Source organism: Rhineura floridana, chromosome 10 (genome assembly GCF_030035675.1).
Source record: "Rhineura floridana isolate rRhiFlo1 chromosome 10, rRhiFlo1.hap2, whole genome shotgun sequence".
Taxonomy (NCBI): domain Eukaryota; kingdom Metazoa; phylum Chordata; class Lepidosauria; order Squamata; family Rhineuridae; genus Rhineura; species Rhineura floridana.
The window spans coordinates 85,019,454-85,043,054 of NC_084489.1; the positions used below are offsets into that span (position 1 = coordinate 85,019,454).

General features: G+C 43.7%; 1 protein-coding gene across 10 annotated transcripts in view; it reads right to left on the reverse strand.

Moving 5' to 3' along the window:
* The window catches only part of OBSCN (obscurin, cytoskeletal calmodulin and titin-interacting RhoGEF), a 277,846-nt gene that overhangs the window by 89,528 nt on the left and 164,717 nt on the right, over nucleotides 1–23,601 (reverse strand). For all 10 annotated transcript variants that reach the window (XM_061585960.1, XM_061585958.1, XM_061585965.1 and 7 more), the window contains 16 exons: nucleotides 21,501–21,773; nucleotides 20,376–20,648; nucleotides 18,981–19,262; nucleotides 16,715–18,043; nucleotides 15,887–16,165; nucleotides 14,590–14,668; nucleotides 13,714–13,838; nucleotides 12,580–12,777; nucleotides 10,212–10,244; nucleotides 9,774–9,872; nucleotides 8,252–8,473; nucleotides 5,607–5,673; nucleotides 5,307–5,339; nucleotides 4,262–4,299; nucleotides 2,483–2,605; nucleotides 1,685–1,824 (listed from right to left, as the gene is read on the reverse strand). In XM_061585960.1, the coding sequence (XP_061441944.1) occupies nucleotides 1,685–1,824; nucleotides 2,483–2,605; nucleotides 4,262–4,299; nucleotides 5,307–5,339; nucleotides 5,607–5,673; nucleotides 8,252–8,473; nucleotides 9,774–9,872; nucleotides 10,212–10,244; nucleotides 12,580–12,777; nucleotides 13,714–13,838; nucleotides 14,590–14,668; nucleotides 15,887–16,165; nucleotides 16,715–18,043; nucleotides 18,981–19,262; nucleotides 20,376–20,648; nucleotides 21,501–21,773 (3,593 nt within the window). The remainder of the gene's footprint in view (nucleotides 1–1,684; nucleotides 1,825–2,482; nucleotides 2,606–4,261; nucleotides 4,300–5,306; nucleotides 5,340–5,606; nucleotides 5,674–8,251; nucleotides 8,474–9,773; nucleotides 9,873–10,211; nucleotides 10,245–12,579; nucleotides 12,778–13,713; nucleotides 13,839–14,589; nucleotides 14,669–15,886; nucleotides 16,166–16,714; nucleotides 18,044–18,980; nucleotides 19,263–20,375; nucleotides 20,649–21,500; nucleotides 21,774–23,601) is intronic.

A 23,601-nucleotide genomic window follows, 5' to 3' on the forward strand; every position in this document is an offset into this window, starting at 1 on the left:
AGGAGGATGAGGGATAATGCAGAGGGGCTAACGCACAAGTGGATTTTGATACTTAGGTCACATCCACACCACACATTTAAAGCACATTTAAAGCACATGGCTTCCCCAAAGAATCCAGGGAAAGGAGGTTACAATTCCCAGCACCCCTAACAAACTACTGTTCCCAGGATTCTTTTGGGGAAGCCATGCACTTTATAAATGTGCTTTCAATGTATGGCATGGTTTGTGACCTGGGAGAGATTAACCACCACACCAGTTTCAGTCAAGGTCAGCTGCTTCTATTAGTGCCTAGAATACAGATAGCATTAGTCTGGACTACTGAACTCCATCCTGTATTTAAATCACAGTCAGCCATGGATTCACTAAATGGTGCTTTAGCAAATCCCTAGATTTGCTTTCACTTATGAATGAATAAATGAATCTTTATTTTTACCCCGCCCTTTTTCCAAAACTGGAACTCAGGGCGGCTTACAAATAAAAACTACACATAGGTAAAAAAACTTACAAAAATATACAATTAAAATAGAATTAAACTATTCATGACATTAAAACCATGAAACATACACTTAAGATACTAAGACACTTTAAAACATTAAGAATAGGACCATAGAACAACACAACAGACCTTATGAGGCCCTATCTTAAACATCTTCTAGTCCAAAAACTTGTCGGAATAAAAAAGTCTTTGCCTGCCGATGGAAGGATAGCAAGGAAGGGGCCATTCGTGCTTCCCTAGGAAGAGAGTTCCAGAACCTGGGGGCAGCCACCGAGAAGGCCCTATCTCGTGTCCCCACCAATCGCGCTTGTGAAGGTGTTGGGACTGAGAGAAGGGCTTCTCCTGAGGATCTCAACGCCCGGGCAGGCTCATATGGGGAGATACGGTCTGACAAATATCTTCTTACATGAAACAATGCATTGGAGTGGAAGGGTTATCAAAAGTGCTAGTAGTCCAAGTGTCCAAATGCTGCCTACTCCTAGGCTGTGAGCATACTAGTCATACTAGCATTTCCATTGGCCACATCTGGAGGGGGAGCGGGTTGATCTGCCAATCAATTGCAAAATCTCTTCAAAGTGAATTAAAAAAAATGCACTCAAACTGATCCCACCAGGTTTTACAGTAAATGGGGGGGGGAATTTGACTAGCGTTGTGTGCCCCTGCTTTCAGAAAAGAGAGGTACACATGCACAGGAACTGGCAGAACAGTGAGTGTGTCTCTACCCCTAGACCATGAACACCTTCCACCCACAGATCAACACCACCTAAAGTTTTACACTAGAATGACTATTGGAGAGCTCTTGCCATTCTGAATAAATTTGCCTCTCAAATGTGCTCCTTCCGGCCAATTTCCCAAGCCCCAAATCAGTCTTCCAGACTATTTGACTGAGCAAAGAGCACACCTTTATGAATTGGTGGTAGAAAGTCTGGACTAAGAATGTGCATTTGTAAGGCAAGATGACTTCAGGTGGGGTGGGGTGGGGACATTTGGCTGACTCATTATATAATTTCTTTGGTGGAGTCAAAAGGTGTCTCTACTCCTTAGCCAAGCACGGCAACTGCAATGCCATTTTGAGATACAAGGGCTGCAAGTTGCCTTTGATATTCTGAAAAATCATGGAATGTTCTATGTTAAATTAATTCCCCCTTGAGAAAGCTTGCATGAAGTTTACTTAGACAGACATTATACCTCTCCCCTCGCATCCCCTTCATCAGATTCAGAGGAAGACTCCTGTACTGTAGATGAAGGCCTGGACCTGCCATGCCGTGGAGATGCAGATGGCGTTCTTGATTCATCATCGCTGTCAGCTCCAGGGACTCGAAGTGTGGCTGAAATGGAAAGAGAAACAATCTCACAGGAAAGAACTGCTTTATTTATTGTGGGAAAAGCAAATATTTTAAATCAGCTTCACTAAAATAAAAAATCAACCACGTGCACCTGTTCATTGACTTAGGCTGCAATCCAGTACATGCCTACTCAGAAGTAAGCTCCATTGGGTTCAATGGAACTTACTCGCAGGCAAGTGTGTATTGGGTTGCAGCTGTGGTTTACAGCCTAGAATGAAGTCCTCAAGACTATAAAGCAATAAAATGCCCTTAAAACAATTAAAAACCCCAAACCAGTCACAATAAAATCACATCCAAAAATAACATCAAAAACAATCTAACCTACATTTTTCAATCTGAATACTTGGTTGATGTCAGATATGACTATTAATTATTGTTGTGACTAGTCTCGATAGCCTCTTTCCTAAATGTCAGTACTGAGACAACCTTTACATGCTGGCATTTTGGAATTTTGGGTAGGCAAGTAGCTGAAAAATGGTCAATGCCACACCTTTGGAAATGGCCAGAGGAAGACAGGAAACATGAACTGGTCTGGCATGTATGCATGCCTCAAACTGAAAACTGACCATCCAGAAGCTCAACAGTGACCGCCTCCTCCTCCTCCTCCTCTTCCATAGGTGAAATCCATTTGCATTGTTACCTTGACTTATCTTTGCAGACACCATTTCTGTGATCTGCGATGTCAATTTCTGGAGAAACTCCTCAGTCCCAACTTCAGCAAGTGAAATGTGGCTCCGAACAGCTTCACCTTCCATGTGCCCCCCTGTCAAAGAAGAATGTGGTGCTTAAGCTATGAAACATCTGGAAATGCTACCCCACTGAAAGATGCAACCTTAAGCCATGAAGTCAGACAACAAAAACAGACACAATTCATGATCAACGTTCATGCAGCATCATGAGAAGAACAGCCCAGGCTCTCATCACAGAGATGAATAGCTGGTAAATATATTATGAATGGGAGGGCCAGGACTAGACTGCATATTTGGGGATGGAGAATGAAATTTTGTCAATGCCTACAAAACAATCAGCAGCATGCAGTATTTGGAATACTGTGTACGGTTCTGGTCGCCTCATCTCCAAAAGGATATTCTAGAGTTGGAAAAGGTTCAGAAGAGGGCAACCAGAATGATCAAGGGGATGGAGCGACTCCCTTACGAGGAAAGGTTGCAGCATTTGGGGCTTTTTAGTTTAGAGAAAAGGCAGGTCAGAGGAGACATGATAGAAGTGTATAAAATTATGCATGGCATTGAGAAAGTGGATAGAGAAAAGTTCTTCTCCCTCTCTCATAATACTAGAACTCGGGGACATTCAGAGAAGCTGAATGTTGGAAGATTCAGGACAGACAAAAGGAAGTACTTCTTTACTCAGCGCATAGTTAAACTATGGAATTTGCTCCCACAAGATGCAGTAATGGCCACCAGCTTGGATGGCTTTAAAAGAAGATTAGACAAATTCATGGAGGACAGGGCTATCAATGGCTACTAGCCGTGATGGCTGTGCTCTGCCACCCTAGGCAGAGGCAGCATGCTTCTGAAAACCAGTTGCCGGAAGCCTCAGGGGGGGAGAGTATTCTTGCACTCGGGTCCTGCTTGCGGGCTTCCCCCAGGCACCTGGTTGGCCGCTGTGAGAACAGGATGCTGGACTAGATGGGCCACTGGCCTGATCCAGCAGGCTCTTCTTATGTTCTTATGTTCTTATGAAGTATATTTTTACCATCCCTCCTACCTTTTATGGGCTACCTCTCCTGAGATATTTATACCTGAGCACAATATAAGATGTACACGCCTTGCAAGAGGTATGAAGGATGCACAAGTTTATAAATCAAAGCAATCACTTCAAAATACTTGCAGGCAGAAGCCAGAAAGGGTGGAGCCCCACGGGAGGGTATTTCAAAAGAAGAATCTGCATTTGAAAGGCAGGCGCATCCTTCAATGGTATGCACATTAAGTACTTGGGAATCTTCTACCCCAAGTGCCATCCAAACAGCTTGAGCATGAGTCAGTCAGATCTGACAACACTCTGTGCCTGAGAGGTACAATTCTGGGTTGAATGAGCTAACTGCAGATTTAAAGCAATTAATGCTGTTTGCATAAGAATTGCATAAATGTGGCAAACCAGATCCTTTAAACAAACATTATTTTTTTAAAAAATGAAAACAAAAATTTGGGAAGGGCCTTTATGGAAGACCTGAAGCCTGTGAACTAGATGTGTTGCCCAGCCCTGGTGTATTGCAAAGAAGGGCAGGCTGATAATATGAAGATGTTATTTCACTCTTTCCCTCTCTCTTCCTTTTTCCAATGAAACAACATTTATTTGATCAAGAAATTAACAACCACAACTGGAAACTGGAAAACATTATCTGGAATATTAACAGCATTTGCAGTAAAACCATGGGTACAGTTGTAACAGCTTTTCCTACCTTTATGGGTTTCAGGAGGATGAACAGAAATCCCAACTCTGGCAAAGAGAAAAGCGAATATATAAAATTATAAAGCGCTTAATCAAAAACTCCCTAAAAAAGTGTACATAAAAACAATATAAAACATTCATCAATAATATACAGATAAAATCAACAAAATTTAAAAACAAGTTGGATTAAATGTCTTGATAAACTTGTTGAAACAAAAATGTATTTAGCAGGTGTCTGAAATGCTAGGATGAGCGTGGCTGCAGAATATTAACAGGCAGGCAGTTCCAAAGCACAAATGCTGTGACACAGGAAGTTTGACTCCTCACAGATGCGGAGTGAACATTATGTGCAAGCTCCACAGATAGAAGTGGTTGAGCAGACATGCAGGGGGCAAGGTGATCCCTCAAGGAAGCTGGTCCCAAGCTGTTCAGGACTTTATATACCAATAGTAAGACCTTGAACATGGCCCAGGAAAGTCAATGAAGGCCTTTGAGCAAGGGTGTGATATGCTGATTTAGCCTCACTCCTATCAGCAATTGTGCCGCAGGATTCTGCACTAACTGCAGCTTTTGGATGAATTGCAAAGGAAGCCCCACAAAGACTGCATTGCAGTAATCCAGTCTTGAAGTTACCAGTGCCTGGACTACTGTGGTTAGACTGTGTACTACAGTACTTGCTCCTAATGAAAAAGGGAAAAGACAAAAATGGGAACTAGTAATGTCAGACATTGAGCTTGTGCCTTATATTTCTGCCTATGATGTTCTCACACTTTTGGCCAGGAAACCCATCGGCTGCTTGAGGCAGTTGCCTTATTCTGCCTAATGGCAGAGACGGCCCAGCAAGGCTTCCACCATCTCATATAGTTGGGACTTCAACACTGCATGGTTAATGAATTCTATTCTGGTAACAATGGTTGGAGAACATTTGCATCCATTTTTGGGTGGGGGATAGATTTTAAATGATACCAACGTTAATACTCAAATAATGACCAATGCAAAATTTAAAACATCACCAAGATGACTATATGATAATAACAAAAGCATTCAAACATTACCCATGTTCTTTTATCTCTTTGCCTTCTTCATACCTGCAACAGAGACAAAAGGAAGGGTGGGGGTAAGGAACAGCCTATTGCCACTGAGGCTCCAATCTGAAAATCATAACAGCATTTTAAAAAACCCAGTGGGATTTTTTAAAAAACACCACCCTACCCACATAAGAATGGATACCAAACATAAACAACAAAAAGCCAGACCAAGAGGCATAACTGAGGCCCAATTTCATGATGCATTCACCTTATTTTTTGGCTTCCAGCACAGGGTTCTGTCCTCTAGCCACACCCACTCCTGCTTACCCAAATGTCGTCATTAAAGCTTCCGTCACCATCACACGCTCCTGGGTCAGAACCTCAGCTTCTTTCGCTGCAAGAGGATGAACGACAACAAACCTATCAGTGACACATGTCTAATGACAGATAATAAATGCCATAAATCTGTAAAATAATGTGTGATTATCTAAATTATGAGTCTGCCTTTTTTTTTTACTATTTGTTGTTGTTATGTGCCTTCAAGTCGATCATGACTTATGGCGACCTTATGAATCAGTGACCTCCAAGAACATCTGTCATGAACCACCCTGTTCAGATCTTGTAAGTTCAGGTCTGTGGCTTCCTTGATGGAATCAATCCATCTTGTATGGCCTTCCTCTTTTTCTACTCCCTTCTGTTTTTCCCAGCATTATTGTCTTCTCTAGTGAATCATGTCTTCTCAGTATGTGGCCAAAGGATGATAACCCCAGTTTCATCATTTTAGCTTCTAGTGATAGTTCTGGTTTAATTTGTTCTAACACCCAATTACTTGTGTTTTTCGTGGTCCATGGTCTGCAAAGCTCTCCTCCAACACCACATTTCAAATGAGTTGATTTTTCTCTTATCCCCTTTTTTCACTGTCCAACTTTCACATCCATACATAGAGATCGGGAATACCATGGTCTGAATAATCCTGACTTTAGTGTTCAGTGATACATCTTTGCATTTGAGGACCTTTTCTAGTTCTCTCATAGCTGCCCTCCCCACTCCTAGCCTTCTTCTGATTTCTTGACTATTGTCTCCATTTGGGTTAATGACTGTGCCAAGGTATTGTCCTTGACAAGTTCAATGTCCTCATTGTCTGCTTTAAAGTTACATAAATCTTCTGTTGTCATTACTTTAGTCTTTTTGACATTCAGCTGTAGTCCTGCTTTTGTGCTTTCCTCTTTAACTTTCATCAGCATTCGTTTCAAATCATTACTGATTTCTGTTAGTAGTATGGTACTGCCTGCATATCTTAAATTATTGATATTCCTCCCTCCAATTTTCACACCTCCTTCATCTTGGTCCAATCCCGCTTTTCATATGATATATTTTTTGCTATAGCGCTTGTTAAAGATGTTGGAGTCCAATCAGCACGTTCTGCTAGTTTGAAGAGGGAGAGGATCTCACAGGAATCCATAAATCTGCCTAGCAAACAAGATCACAGGCAGCTTCCTAAGAGGAGCCTGCTGGATCAGGCCAATGGCCCATCTAGTCCAGGATCCTTTCCTAAGGCGAGCCTCTCCTCCAAAGGTCTCTTAAGAGATTAGCCAGTAACATCCAAAAATGGATTATAGTGAGTCAGACTGCTGGACTATCCTGTAGACAGCGCTGTCTATACTGAAATAAGAGCCTTTCTCCAAGATCCTTCCCAGTCTTGCTACCTAAGGCAGTGGTGGCTGATGCCCATTGGGACGTGTGGGGCAGAAGGCAGGGAGCCCAACAGTAGGTGGCGCCAGAGCCAACGAATGGCAGAGCCATGCTTGCTTGGCCCCTATCCTCCTCCCTGCTGAGTTCTACAGGGGCAGAACTGAGACTGAGGAGGTGGCCACTGATAGTCTGGACTGGTTGGAAGTGAGAAAGCAGCAGGTGGGGTTCGCTGAGGGCTGGCTGAGGTTCAAGAGGCAGTTCCCCTTTCACCCTAATGGACCACCCTGCACTGCTGGGGACCATTTGGTTTAAAGGTGCTGGGAATCTCAACTATCCACTGTTTGGCAGGATTTGCTATCCCCTTTTAAGCTGATGGAGCATGCAGTGCCCTGTCCTTTTCAGGCTTTTGTGTTCTGTGCCCCTAGCAGGACCAGCACTGGCAATTTTTGTTATTAATTACAATTATATCCAACCCTTCCTCCAAGGCGGCATACATGGGCCTCCTCCTCCTCCTCCATTTTATCTGCATGACAACCCTGTGAGGTAGGTTAGCCTGAGAGGCAATGACTGGCCCAAGGTCACCCGGTAAACTTCATGGCTATGGGGAGGCTTCAGCCTGGGTCTCCCAGGTCCTTGTCCAACACTCTAACCACTACACCACACTGCTGTTACTCCTGGCTTCTATTTATCGGGCTTGTATCCTGTCTGCACCCCCTCCCCCTTCTAATTGCTTGTGCCAAAGGCTAGGCACTTTGTAATGCAATGCCTAACATGCTTTTGCCGACAGTGTCTTAGAGGGCCCTTCCCTGCCCTCAGGGCCACTAATAAACTTCTTTCCACTAAATCCCAGGAGCTATTTTTAATCTTGTCTCACTTTGAAACTCAGTTTTGCTTCAAGTGGACAGGCCCAGAACTTGCACGATCCTTCAATTAACTGAAGCCACAACTGTGGACTCTGGGCTCCTGTGACATCACAGCAGTTCATCTTATGGCAAGGGAGGACCCAAATACGTAGCAGCCACTGCCGCCCATTTACCTTACATTTTGCCCTTCTTTCAAGCTCCTCTGATTTTTTGCCTAAATTGAGAGCAGTATGTTGGAAGGGCAAGCGTATAGGCTCTGTACACTTAAGTCATATTTCTGTGACCGTGATAAGGACTCAGCAATGGTTGACCACACAAACCCAGATATAGTAATTAACATACAACCAATGTCTAATCAAGCAGTTTAACACGTATCAATGTGGAACTATTACAAACAGAAAGCAGTGAGGCGCTTACCGTCCAGAACTTCTAGGGAGGCACTACAGATAGACTGCCCAGCCTGATTGGAGGCAATGCAGGTATAGTTTCCGCTGTACTCCTTTTTCACATCAAGCAAGATTAGACTATGATGCATGTTGGAACTGGCAAGCTTATAACCTGGCATGTCTGACTTGATCCAGAGGATGTCTTCTCCGGGATACTCTTCCTTCAGCCAAGTCACCGAGGGTGGTGGACTTCCTAAAAAGAAAAAGGCGTGAGTTGTTAGCACAGCAGCTCTCCAGGGCCACCAGGTTACCTCCCCCACACAGACAAATCCCACCATTTTTGTAAACCCTTTTCTTGTTATTTATATTTATGTTGCTTTTTTTCAGAAAGGTGAACTCAAAGCGACTTACACAAACAAGTGTATAAACAAGAATAAAACAACCTAAAATGTACCAAAAAGATACATATGTACAAGAGCAGATCCAACTCGACCCCACCTCACTGAAAGATAAGCAGAAAATTAAGGTCCCGTAATAATGTTTTTGCCTGGCATCTAAAACCAGACTGGGATGGTGCCAGGTGTGCCTCTCTGGGGAGAGCATTCCAGAACTGGGCAGCCACCACTGAGAAGGCCCAGTCTTCATCCACAACTGCAGCACACTCTAAATTCATTAAAATGCATTTATTAATACCTTGCTAAACTTGCCCCCAACCCTTTCTCCTGCCTTTCCCTCACCAGTGTCAGACTTCAGACTGTAAGCTCCTTTAGGGTAAAGACCTGCCTTTGTATATGCTGAAAAGCAAAGCATACATTGACCCAACTAAAATGGAAATGGACTGCCTTCAAGCCGATTCCGACTTATGGCGACCCTATGAACAGGGTTTTCATGAGGCTGAGAGGCAGTGACTGGCCCAAGGTCACCCAGTGAGCTTCATGGCTGTGTGGGGATTCAAACCCTGGCCTCCCAGGTCATAGTCCTAGGATAGGTAAAACTGACCATGGGGGTGGAGGAGGGGGAAGGGGAGGGGGAGGGCAGAGGGGAGGGGAAGGAGGAGGGGAGGGGAAGGAGGAGGAGAAGGGGGAAGGAGGTGATTGGGAGGGGATGAGGAGGGGAGGGAGGGGTGAAGGAAGAGAGAGGGAAGGGGCAAGAGGGAGGGGATAAGAGGGAGAGGAGGGCAGGTTTGATTATTTGCATGCTTATTGAGTTCAGTGAGATTTACTCCTGTGCAATCATGCTTGGAAATGAATTGGACTGCCTTCAAGTCGATTCCGACTTATGGCGACCCTATGAATAGGGCTTTCATGAGGCTGAGAGGCAGTGACTGGCCCAAGGTCACCCAGGGAGCTTCATGGCTATGTGGGGATTGGAACCCTGGTCTCCCAGGTCATAGTCCAACACCTTAACCACTGCACCACACTGGACTCCACTACAATAATAATAATAATGTTGAAGACAGCAGCAGCCACCTTTTGCCTCTAATAGATATGCAAATTCGGTCATTGGAAAAAAAGGTGGAGTGGGGTGGGGAGATTGCCTTTAAGCTCATTTACCTTCAACTTTCACGGAAAGGGTAATACTAACGCCTTTCCTCACTTTTTTGTTGGTAAATCTTTCCAGGAATCTTGGTGGCACCAGTTGCTCGTGAACATCTGAAATTAAGTTATTCAGAGAAAGAACATAAACATATGATGTGGCATCATCGTTTATTCATTTATTTCCGGCCCTTCGCCAGCAGGTCCCAGAGCAGGTTACAACAGCTTAAAATTCAACACTTAAAACAAATTACAATCACAAGAATAGGGTGAGTCCTGGAAACATACATCTCCGATGTCAAACGCCAGGGTAAAGAGGCGATAGATGAGATAGGTAAGACTAAGCTCCAGTGAATTGGGACTGCGCTAGAGCTCGCAGCTTTGGAAGGGCAATTCTAGAGCAAAGGCAGCCAAGGCCATTGTTTCCATCACTTCTTCTACTGTCTCCTTTCTTACCTTTGCCTGGTTTTTCTTCTTCTTCGCCAGGCCCTGTAGAACAGAAAGAAGAGTACCACAATGAACTGATAGCTGAAGAAGTTCTGTGAATTCCAGAGGTCATCTGACAGCAAAGACTCATGCACCACTGAAATCAATAAGACTTAGCCCTAGTCACTGGCATGATAAACCCATGCTGGAAATGGAAATGGACTGCCTTCAAGTCGATCCTGACTTATGGCGACCCTACGAGTAGGGTTTTCATGGTAAGCGGTATTCAGAGGGTTTCCCATTGCCTCCCTCTGCGCCTGAAAGGCAGTGACTGGCCCAAGGTCACCCAGTGAGCTTCATGACCATGTGGGGATTCGAACCCTGGTCTCCCAGGTTGTAGTCCAACACTCTAACCACTACGCCACACATGGTAGGACTGCACAAAATTCAGATGGCAGGTGGGGGCTGACGTGACTGAAACTTTCTGAACAGGAACGGACAAAGCTGCCTTATACTGAATCAGACCATTGGTCCATCTAACTCAGTATTGTCTACACTGACTGGCAGCAGCTCTCCAGGGTTTTAGGCAGGGAACCCTCCAAGCCCTACTAGGAGATGCCGGAACTAGGGAGGTTCTACATGCAAAGCAGATGGTCTACCACTGAGGTATGGTCCATCCCCAAAATTTAAGTATATCATTCCCCGCACAGAAAAAAGAGAGGTCAGAGGAAACTGCTCCAATGTAGCTTTCTTTCTGATATGCTAGTTTTCTATGTGGAGGAAACTTATTAAACGGAAGAGCATTCAGTCATGTGAACCCCTATCTGCAGTCTGAAGTGGCATATCCCAGAAGCAAATTTATTACCTCAGCATTTTCCACTAAGGGCGCCTCCAGACTGTTGCTGTTTTCGGGTAGCATTCAATCACATACCGGCAAATTCAGGTCGTGCAATTATAGCTCATTGGGAGGACTTGCGCAAGAAAGCCACTTCCCCAAAAGATCAGACTTTTTGCAATATGGGAAGTGTGGCATAACACTTGCTTTGATACATCATCTAATTTCCCCACAAACAAATCAGAATGAATGCTCATTAAATAGCAGGTGTCATCTAGGCTGTGAACACACCCACTGCCTACAGCAAAGCATTTCCATTAGAGACGCGTGGAGGGGGAACAGATTGATCTGTTGATCAGTTGTCTACTCTCTTTGAAGCTGATTTTTTTTTTAAAAAACGCACTCAAGCAGCTCCCACCAGGTTTTACAGTGAAAAGGGGCAGGGTTTGAATAATGTACTATGCCCGTTTTCAGAAGAGAGAGATGGAGACGCACAGGAACCAACAGAACAGTGAGTGTGTTTCTACCCATAATCTCCCTGCAAACAAATCCAGATGAATGCTCAATAAACCAGTAATCTGGAAGTGACCCTATTCTCAGTCATCTATTTGTCTACAAGGATTCCCATGTCCTTTTTGCAGTGGGGCACACCATTAGACCTCCAGCCCCAGCCCTGGATTTGATGAGTTGCTTTAATCAGCTTTATATATAGGCATGACAAACTTTTGAATTCTCAAGAGCTATTCTTTTATTTAGACAGAGGCCTGGAGGTCCATTTTGCTGCACACCCAAAGCATTTCACAGGTACTCAGCTTCTTTCATTAAATCAGTCCCACTTAGCTGTAAGGGTTAAAGTACAGAATACACATATTTGCATTATCTACAAAACCCAAAGAGAGTGAGTGCAATAAAATGTGGAATAGTTTTAGCTCTTGCAACTTCTGAAAATATTTCTCTTTTCCTGATGAGTAAAACTGTGTGGAAACTTTTTACCAAACCACAATTATATTAGAGTTGAGCTGAAACGATTCACATTTTTTTCAAGCTGAACATTTCTATGGCATCAAAAATACTGATTTTTTCAATGTTCCTTGAGAAAATGTTCACTCAGTTAATTTACATTGCCTTTGCCTTCTACAGCCCTCATTTGCCTTCAGTGACCTTAGCACACAGCTAAAGCTATGGAGAATTGATCCATGATGGGATGGGTCACCCACATGACTAATATATGTGGGAAGAAGAGGCTACAAGGTTAAACAATGGCACTAAAGAGAATTTTAATAAGGGGAATGTTTGCACTAAGAATTTTGCTAGTTTCCAGCTCAACAATGAAACTAGATACTTGTTGCATCTCTAACTAAAATCTGTTAAGGTGCCCAGGAACCAGAAAAAAATTCTTCCAGTTGGTTATCCCTGACTTTTTAAAATTTAATTTTCTTTCAACGGCTGCATGGTACTGGGAAAATGAAATATCATGCCTTTGTTATACTTGTTGAGGACCATTGTCCTAACACATACTTCTGGGTACACCCTAAACCACCATTCCACTATCAGATTGCTAACCTTTGACGAGCAATCTGGCCGCTGAATACGCCGACCCAGCAGAGTTCCTAATAAATACAGAGTATTGACCAGCGTCCTCCTTTGAGACATTAAGAACTTCAAGGGCATGAAACTCTTTCTTGTCTGTCTTTAAGAGACGGTCCGACACATGCAACGGTTGGCCATCTTTGAACCAGTAGAGGCGAGGCTCAGGGTAACCTATGCAGAAAAATTACAGATAGGAATATATAAAGATATGTTCAAATGGTCATGAGAAGTGATGGATCCAGGTCTGACACTATGATTCAAATGTGCAGCCCCCACATTCCGCTCCTGAACACAGACACCCCTAAAAAGAAAAATTAGTAACAATGGAGAGGATCCATCTAAATTGATGCATTTGTGCAAAGACACTTGGCTGCGCAAAGATATTACCCCTTCCTCTCCTCTCTCCACATGCCCCCCTAAACCTGATCTCGGGTTCCCCCTGTTAGCGTTGGAGCTGAACACTGGCAGAAACTGAACTGTAACAGAATCTATGTTGTAGGAGTATACTCTGCCCTGAATACAATCACACTGAGATTCTGGGTTTAAGGAAACAATAAACTGGCATTTATTAAAGGAAATACACATTTGAAAGTAAAGGTCCCTAATTCTGGCTAACTAAAGTGGAGATGCAACAAGGCATGCTTGCTCCTGGCCTGCATCTCAAGAGAAAGATCTAAAAGGTCTCCTCTCCAAGGGAGGAATGGAAGAAGAATGACAGGAAGTAGGAAGTGAGGTGAGCAACCCTAAGAGTATCAGTCTAGCACTGGAAGGAAGATCAACACAGGTTAGAAGGGAAAGGACAGGAAGCATGGAGGTCCCTTCTGTCTTTCCCATGCAGACACATCAGCCTTCAGTGCAAGCTGTGTTGCCCTTCCAGCACCCCCAACCACCAGAGCAGATCTGGGAAGGGGGAGGGGGCAGGGAGAAGAGAGGGAGGGGAAGTCCTGTTGCACAAGCGGAATTCCTTGTGCTAGTTGATCTGTTTAGTTGGATACCAGCTACATCTAACATGCCAAATAAATGCATTATCACAAATTGTAGGTGCTGTTTTGAAAAAGGAAAGCTGTCAAAAAGCTGTCATGCAGCAGAGTTTGGAGTTTCAATTACCTTTCACCTTCAGATGGAATTTAGCCAAAGGTGCTCCGGGGGCTACATGGATATCATGAAGGTCATCAAGAATCTGTGGCAGCTGTTCCTCTTCAGTCATGGACTCCACTCCTTCCTGTTCTCGGCTGGTTCGGGAGGGGGAGAAAAGGAAACTTTAGAAATGCAACCAAAAGCCCAGATTAAAAAAAAAACAGTTTCCCATGAGCTGCACCCATTGCAGAAGAAGGTTTCTGAGGCTGTAATCAGCATAATCTTTTATGAATGACTACCCATTCACGTTTCACGTAGCCAAAATCACACCATTCTCGCATAACCATGGCAGCAAAACAGGTTTCAGAATAGAATAGGATAGGATAGGATAGTAGCAGAGTTGGAAGGGGCCTGTAAGGCCATCAAGTCCAACCCCCTGCTCAATGCAGGCATCCAAATCAAAGCATTCCCGACAGATGGCTGTCCAGCTGCCTCTTGAAGGCCTCCAGTGTTGGAGAGCCCACTACCTCTCTAGGTCATTGGTTCCATTGTCATATGGGTCTAACAGTTAGGAAGTTTTTCCTGATGTCCAGTCGAAATCTGGCTTCCTGCAACTTGAGCCCATTATTCCGTGCCCTGCACTCTGGGACGATCGAGATCCCGGCCCTCCTCTATGTGACAACCTTTCATGTACTTGAAGAGTGCTATCATATCTCCCCTCAGTCTTCTCTTCTCCAGGCTAAACATGCCCAGTTCTTTCAGTCTCTCCTCATAGGGCTTTGTTTCCAGTCCCCTGATCATCCTTGTTGCCCTCCTGTGAACCTGTTCCAGTTTGTCTGCATCCTTCTTGAAGTGCTGAAGGTGATGACAATGTGGATGTTTTCTGGTGTGTAGGTGATAGTTTACCTGGAGAAATACCCTTTGGCACTGTAGTAGGATGAAGTCTCTGTGGCATCTGCTGCTGTGTCGTAATCTGTGCTGGTCACTAATGAGTGGAAAGAAAAGACTCCATGTGTGGTGTGCTGCTTCATACCAGTGGTACTCATACAGACAGTTGGGAGAGGTCTAGTTAGTTATTAAGGGGAAGGTTGCAAACTTCTTCAAATATTGTTTCTTGAATGCAATGGCCATCCTGCCTTCCTGCCCCCATCTCAACTACTAGAGGCTGGTTGCCCACACCTGTGTCTCAGTGCTAAGAATCACTGGGTTGGCCTCCATCTGGGAGATTTCTGCAGGCCTCTCAGCTTTTCACACGTCCTTCAGCTATGTCAGATATTGGTCAAATTCCTCTTGTTTCCCTCAGATTTATCAGTCCCTATAAGATCAATTACTTCTACACACAGGAACTTAGGAAGCTGCTTTATATCAAGTCAGACCATTGGTCCATCTAGCTCAGTAAGAGGTTTTCAAGCTGTGGTATGTGAACTACCAGTGGTCCACTGAGCTTCAACCAGGTGATCCATGTCATATCTGCATTAAACTGATTTTTAATTGTATTTTAATTGTATTGCATTCCATAGAAAGCAAATGGTAATACAAGCAATTTGTAATACAAGCAAAACACAATTAAAACACAATTCAAACTCATACAGCATCTAGCATGGTGCATTACAATTGCTACAATAGGCAGAAAAATCATGAAGTGGTCCGCCCACACCTTCAGCAATTTTTAAGTGGTCCTCGCAGGGAGGGGGGAGTTTGGGAACCACTGGTCTACACTGACTGGCAGCAAATCTGTTCATTTTCTACTTGAGTCTCTACCTCCAACCCACCTCTTGGACTTCATGTTTGGGGAGGTCACATGAGGCCAGAGTCTCTCTCTGTCCTGATTTCTGAGAGCGAGTTGTCCTCTTCTCTATGATGGGCAAGGGCATCCTTTGAAAGACTACAGTAGGCTCAAGTGGATGGAAGGGGAGTTGTTCCCAACCTTTCCCAGCAATCGGGTGGACTATTATTGTTGTTATTGTTATTATTTGTTCAATGTATATCTTCTCCTCCCAGAAGAAGCTCAGGGCGGCATGTAGAAACTTGCCTTTTTATAATGACAGTATCATCAACTTTTCCAGCTTGGCAACCTCCTATTAATTTACTTGTGCTTAATAGGTCTAACTGGCTGAGATGCACTTGAATAACTCCCACATTGTTATGCTGAGTTTCTGAACTTCACCATCTTCCCCCACACCACACCCTGGGCGATACTCACAGTCCACTCGCAGCTCAGCTTTTGTTGAAGAAACGCCCATGCTGTTTTCAGCTAGACAACGGTAAACCCCCATGTCGAGAGGGACCACAGCAGTAATGATCAGCTGGTGGCAGCCTTCCTGGTCCTCATTGATCATGTAGTGATCGTCCTCTTCAATAACTCTCCCATCCTTGAACCACCGGACAGTGGGGGTTGGCTTACCAACAACAATACAGTCAAAACTGACTGGATAGCCATCCTGCACCTCTTGGTTTTGAAGCTCAGTTATGAAGACAGGAGCTAGAATTGTTGTGATTATAATGATAATTAACAGCAGCAACAATCTACAGGTATGTGTGTGTGTGTGTTTATTTACATGGCACTAAAAGACACACACAGATGTATCCAATGCAAGTCCTACACAGAGTAGACCCATTGAAATGAATGGATGTGACCAACTAATTGTCAGCATTAGACTTCTCCCACAGTATGGGACATATTTGTAGTTTATATGAGAGAGCATAGACCACAACAGGAATGACTAGAGCATTCCTTAGGTTCTGGGACAGGGACTAGAATGGGAGATGAAATAGTTGCAAAACTAGAGAATCTTCTCTCTCACATTTGGTTGCAGGAATTGTTGGTGCTGTGTATTTTATTTGTACTTAGCCATATTGACATGCATAATGCCATCCTACTGCTTTTTTTTTAATTAAATTTTAAAAAGGAAAAGAACTTAGAAATAAGATTTCATCTCACTGGAGAATCTGCATCTGAACTAGGGTAAAAAAACTAGTCAAGACTGGGTCCCCCACCAGCTCTGTTAAAAGCCCGGCATTCTTCACTTACCGGTGTCAGATGTTAGCAAAGGAGGTGGTGGCCGTTTTGCCAAGGTCCTCAATTGCTCTGGGGCAGGTGGTGTGGCCTTCCCAATACGCAGCTCTACCTTTTTAGGGCCTTGATCGAGGATGTCAATCTCAACAGCAATACCCATAGCAGCAAACATTTCTCTAAACCGGCTAGCGGCTGTCTTTGCCTCGGACATAACTTCAAACTTGATATAGATGTACCTCTCATCTTCACGGTAGGTCTGGTGGTCCACCACCGTTATCTCTCCCTCATCAGCACTGACAAAAAGTTCCTCATCCACATCCGAAATCCCTGTGGATATTTTTGACTTGAACAGTTTGTGAAGCCTCCTGCCGGCTTTGCGGAAGGCATCGTCCAACTCACTGCCAGAAGAGCTCTCCGTTTCGCTCTCAGGGAACTTCCTGGCAGCTCTGTGCTTATGTACAGGTGCGTGAGGCTGGACGCCCACCATCACCTTGGCACTGTGAGAGACTCTGCCAAACTTATTGGACACCTCACAGGTGTACTTGCCAGTGTCATTCATTTCCAGGCCAGTGATAATCAAGGAGCAGGTGCCATCGCTATAATTGTCTACATGATAATGGCGCCCGTCCAAAATTTCATCACCATCTTTCAGCCAACGGACCTTCATGTCAGTTTTGCTTTGAGCCACACAGTCAAGGTGGAGGGTGCTTCCCAGCTCGCCAGAGAAGTCCTTGAAGGTCTCAGCAAAGACTGGGCATTCTTGCTGTTTGATCTCCTTCCTCACTTTGTACCCTTTGAAAGCAGCCTGGATTTTTACAGCTGCCTGAGACATGGAAGGGTCACCCAGATCTCCTTCTACAGTCTCTGGCTGAGCTGGCTCAATTTCCTCTCCCTGTTTATAGACTTTTTCTGCAGAGACAGTCTGGACTTTGCCACTGATGCTAACCGTAGACAAGCTAGCCTTTTTGAGGTAGTTGATTAGGGAAGGGGTCCCCGCTCTTGACTCATCATCTGAACTTGTGAAAGACAAATCTGCCTCTCCTGCTTTAGCTGATTCGTCACAGGTTGAGTATTCTTCTGAATAGTACTGGATCACCTCGGCCTCTTCCTTCTTCTGCTTCTGAAGTTTGTCATCCTCTTCAGGCAGTTCACTGATCGAATCCAGAGTCGGTTCACGACTCATCCGACGTTTTTTGGCAAGAGCTTCCCATAGGAGGTGGAGGTCACCCTCCTGAGCAGCTTCAGGGGGCAAGCTGGGCTGCACCTGCCCATCGATTATCTCGCCCAGCTCGTTAGCCTTTGGTGTTTCCTCAGCGGTCTCTTTCAACATGGACACTGTTGAACCTAAGAGGAATGGAATGGTAGAGTTCCATCATTACATCAAAGAGCAGTAGGATTGCCAGATTCACACTGCGATGGGCTCTTACACCTCCGAAAGCTGCATAATGTAATATTAATATATACAGACCTACATACTTGATCTGTACATATATAATAGAAGAGAAATACAGATATAATAACAGAGAATTTTTTTAAAAAAAATGAGGGCCAAGGCATACCTACAGGTTCAGCACCAAGACAATTTGTTCATTCATCATAAAAAAAGAATCAAATCCTTTGCCATGGACAATGCAGGCATGTGCCAGACATGTGTTTTAGTGTGATTTATACTGATCTGATTTATTATTTTAATTGATGTTCTGAGCTTATTCCAAGCCCAGTGTTTTGAGGTTTTGTGAAAATGGATGTTTTTTGCCGGTAGGAAGGTAGGCATTGACACTTAAAGGGAGTGCGGATATGAGATCACAAGGTTAAAGCAGGAGTCCAGATACAGGCACACAACCTCTCCCTGACCACTTTAACAAACACATCTCCCTAAGCCTGTATACCCTTTCACACAAACACTTGTGCATCTGTAGAGACAGATTGCACCTGTGTTCAGTGTAATGTGTGTACAAGCCATATGTGACCCCATGTGGATGACAGATGTGACTGTTCCAGGAAGAAGGAAGAAGAAACTACTAGAGTAGCCTTAGCGAACCTAGTGCCCTCCAAAGGATTTGGACTACAACTCCCAGCTGGGCTGGCTGGGGCTAATGAGAGTTATTGTCCAAAACATCTGGAGGAAATCTGGTCAGCAAAGGCTGCACTAGAAAAATGATAGCATGCAACCAAAAATATATATTTGAACACTAAAATGTTTTTCAGAAGAAATTCTAAGACCATTTTTAGAACTGGGGAGATTACTAAAGCAGCTAAAATTATGATGATGCTAATATACCTTCAACAGAAAGACTGGCAGATGTTTTGACATCGGGAGAGGCCACACAGGTGTATGATCCTTGATCTTCAGCCTTAAAACCATGAATGACAAGTGTCTGTTTTTTTCCTTCTGAAATGATTTCATATCTCTCTCCAGGCTGGATTGGTTCTCTTCCTTTGAGCCAAACTACCTCTTGAGCTTCTTTGGATAATTCACACTCTAAACTAGTCTTTTCCCCTTCCAAAACAGACTTGTCAACCAAAGGTTGAGTGATGGCAGTCACTGCAGCAGGCTCTGGAGCTGAAAACATCAAGACCAATGAATTTACTTCACATGATTCTGCTTTTGTGCCTCAATCAGGAAAGCATCAAAGAAGAAGGACAATCAGCAAAAAAAACTTATTGAGAATATCAAGAAGTTCCCTTGTTTCCAGAATTAGGTTTTACATTCGTTAGGAATACAGTTTGTCATTGTGAGACTGGAAATAAAGAAGCAAGTGAGCGTTTCAGACTCTTTTCTGGTTAGACCAAGAGCTGAAAAATGCCTCCTTGAGAATTTGGGTAAGTGACCCAAGTTACACAGCTTCATGACTTCAGTATTAACATGATAAACTGTTGTTTCACTGTGATGCCCTTCTTTCTAAATCTAAAATAGGATTTCTGCATTTTAAAAAAAATGGATTTCTTAAATTCGAAGGTGCCAAATTTAAAACCAGAATTCTGAATATAGAAATTCTTAGATATGAATTCTGATCAACTGAATTAAATAATTATTTTCAATTCCAATTTGTTTGCAATGCTTTAGTCATATAATTAAAATCTGAACATTTCCATATGAACCCCCTGAATAATATGTAAGATTTGCTGCTGAATGCTGAGCTCTAACCAATATCTAAAGCCCAACGTTTAGGATATAATTTGAGAATTCATGTCTGTTCAAACCTTTTTTAAAAATCAAATTGAATGATTCCCAGCCATTTCTTCTCTAATTGCCTTAAGATGATTGGGGAACATATAATTCTTAAATAATCTGTCATGGCTGTTATGATGTATCCCTGACCACATAGAAGTTTACATAGTTTTTTCTTTTAAAAAAAGTATTACATCCGGAGCGGATTCCACTGCCCCACTGACATGGAGCCACCGGCCACCACTGGTTCTGGTGGATGATTTCAACAGCAAACATTCCACATTTACAGCAGTATGTATCATGCAAGTTGCACTCAAGCTGACTATATAAAAAAATCTCTTTGATCTGAAATTCCATGCCATTTAACCAAGCAAAGAAAGAGTGGCATGATCTGGCATTCATGCTAAAAAAAAAAAAAAAAACAGGCCTAAGGATACAAAAAGCAAGCCTAAGGTTGCTACATCAGAGCTAGCATCATCAGGAGCTTGGCCTCACCCAACCTACCTATGACAGATAACTTAGCTGATGCAATGGCATCCCCTGCAGCAAAGGTCACCTCTCCAGAGTGATGAGGCTGAGCTTTCTTCAGTATGAGTCTGTAGCTATTCTCTGACGCCTCGATTCCCCAGTTTTCATCTGCTTGGATATCCGTATCATTAACATACCAAGCAACTTCACTGACTGGTATGGCTTCACTTAACACACAGCTGAAGACAGCTGGGTTCCCAGCGGTAACTGTGGTGTCAGTTATTGGCTCCAACAATTCCAGACGCCATCCTGAAATGATGATGAAATATGTAATCAATTCCTTCGAAGCGGTGGCAGTTGATACCCATTGGGACTGGTAGGGCAGAAGGCAGGGAGATCAACAGAAGGTGGAAGCAGAGCCAAAGACAGGAAGAGCCAACAAATTTTAAATTTGCCTCCATTCATAGCAACACTGAGACTAAAGAGGCGGGGGCTGGGTGAAGGCAGTCTGAGGTTGGTGGGGCAGTCCTCCAAGTGCCCCAGTGGACCAGCCCCCACTGCTTCAAGGTCAGGAAGAAAAGGATATGAGTTCAATGTAGCACTGGGGTGGAGAAACTGTGGCCCTCCAGATGTTGTTGGACTCCAGCTCCCATTCGCCCAACCAGCATGGCCAATGGTTCCAGGGATGATGGGAGTTGTAGTCCAGCAACATCTTGGAAGGTCCACAGGTTCCCCATCTCTGGCCTATGTTGACTTTCTCAGTGCCCAGCTCACTTGCTCAGCTCCAGGTTCAGCACTCTTTTTGCGCTCTCACATACTGGACCATGTGACCGGAGTTCACGACATTGCTTCTTCCCATGGCAGCGTTGCCCCCATTTCCAGGATAGGTGAAGGACTGTGGCATGGACTCCTTCTATATGGCCCAGGGCCTTCAAATACTGCTCCCGCAACACGGGAAGAAGCTGTCCTGCAGCGGCTCTCATACTGGACAGGTAATGTCAGAGGGGCTCCAGTTCCACAAATCTCATTCGCTCATTAGGCCCATGTGAAGCACCTGAGGCTGGTAACTTTCAGAAACAGAGCAAAGAACTGGAAGGAGTAATGATCCTGCTGTCTGGACCAGCAGGCCTGTTGTCATGATGCAATACAAATAGTCTTTACCTTTTACGGTCAGGAAGGCAGACGTCACCACATCACTAGTCTGGAAGGTCACTCTGCAGCTGTCGTGGGGCGTGAGGTTCTTTAGGAGAAGGAGATGCCGGAGGCCATTTTCAAAATAAACCATCTCAATGTTTTCAGAGGTTTTGGCTGGCTCATCGTCAATCAGCCAGTTGTAATTGTAGGACTCTGGTTTGGAAAGGTAGCACTCAAACAGAGCTTCGCCCCCTTCCACTGCCTCCACATTCTCTAACCCTTGGACAATAGTGTTCTTGGCTGTTAAAAAATATATTATTAAAAAAGTAATAATTAATCACTGAGTTCACGCATCTGAACATTAAATAAGCATTGAAATAGAAGAGCATACACGGATCGCACAGTCAGTGGATTGCAATTCCTTAGATCACAGGTTCTCAAACTGTGTTCTGCGGACCACTGATGGTCCACGAGCTCTCTTCAGGTGGTCCACACAAAGGCCGTGGAAGAGTCAAGAATATCTCTTCTATTATTGAACAGGTTAACAAGGCTTTGGCCTCGAGAGCCTACAATTTTCATAATATAGTGCTGCTTTTGGCAAAGATGTCAGCACTAAAGAAAAAAAATGCTATTGAAACATAGTTGTATATGCAATTTGATTTGTTGAACCAAAAAAGTTTACAAAGGGGTCCACCAAAATCCCCCAGCAATTTAAACCAGGGGGCAAGGAGGGAGTTTGAGAAGCACTACTTTGATTTCTGACACAGGCCATATTTAAAATCCAGCAGTCATTGTGATGTGGCTGAACAGCTCTAAAACTGATGCATCATCTGAACTGTAACTGAACTTGAATGCAACTGTAATGCCGGCATAAGGGAAATGTGACTCAGGAACAATTCACATAATAATATAAAAAAGCCCGGCTGGATCAGTCTAAAGGCCCATCTAGTCCAGCATGCTGTTCTCACAGTGGCCAACTGGATGTTTCCCTACCTTACAGGATGACATTAGCTAATAGTGCTTATCTCGGTTATCCTTACAACAGCTCTGTAAGGTAGGCCAACACGACAGTATTACTGATCCCATTTTGCAGATGGGGTGGTTGAAGTTCAGACAGTGACTTGACTAAGACTCCTCCCCCCCTCAGTGAACTGAACCTGAGTCTCCCCAGCTTACATTTTGAGCCACGGCATTACAACAGATCTTTGAAAAGCAGGACCTGAGCACAACAGCACATTATCCACTTGCAATTCCTAGCAACTGTTATACAGAGACATACTGCCCTGAAGGTAGTATATAGCAATAATGACTAACAGCCATTGATAACCTTATCCTCCATGAATTTGTCTAATTCCTCTTTAAAACCATCCAAGTTGGTGGCTGTGCAACTCCAGGCATCATGGTGTTTCCTCCTTATTTCAGCCTATGGCAAACAGGGCTTCAGAGATTCAAAAGGGACAGAAACTGCCAGACCTTTAGGTGATCCACTTGCCAAGAGCAAGAAGTCACCAAGATGGCCTGGATGGCATGTGAACCATCTCAAGGAAGGGCGATTATGAAAAGAAAGAAACGTCAATGTCAACATAAATGTGAAGCTATTTCTTTTCTGTCCAATATGAAACATTTGAAGCAATTCCATAACTCCTCCTAATTCTGCCTGGAATTTATGTAATTATATGTGGGAGCAGACAGTAAAACCCTCCTTGGCCCAACATGGAGAGTTCCTCAGGTGATCCTATGATGTGCAAAAGCAATAAGCACGAGTAACGTGAACTGGGCCATTGTGGATTTCTATGTATGATTTCAAACATGTATTAATACATAGTACAGCACAGTATACATTGTCCCCCTCTTTTCATTACGGATACTCTGCTTTTGCTGATTTTATTTTTAAAGCGTATGAACCACCTATCCACAGGCTCAAATCAATGATCCATTAAAAATAACATAGCTAAGCAACTATAAAAACAAAACCAGCATTAAAATAATAATACCACCACTCAGTTAATTTCAGCCAGTTACGACTCACCCAGAGCAATAGTATTAAACTAAACAACAATTTCAAACATCTGAGCTCTGAGTAACTACATAGTAGTATCATCAAACATAGTAATAATATTTAGGGTTT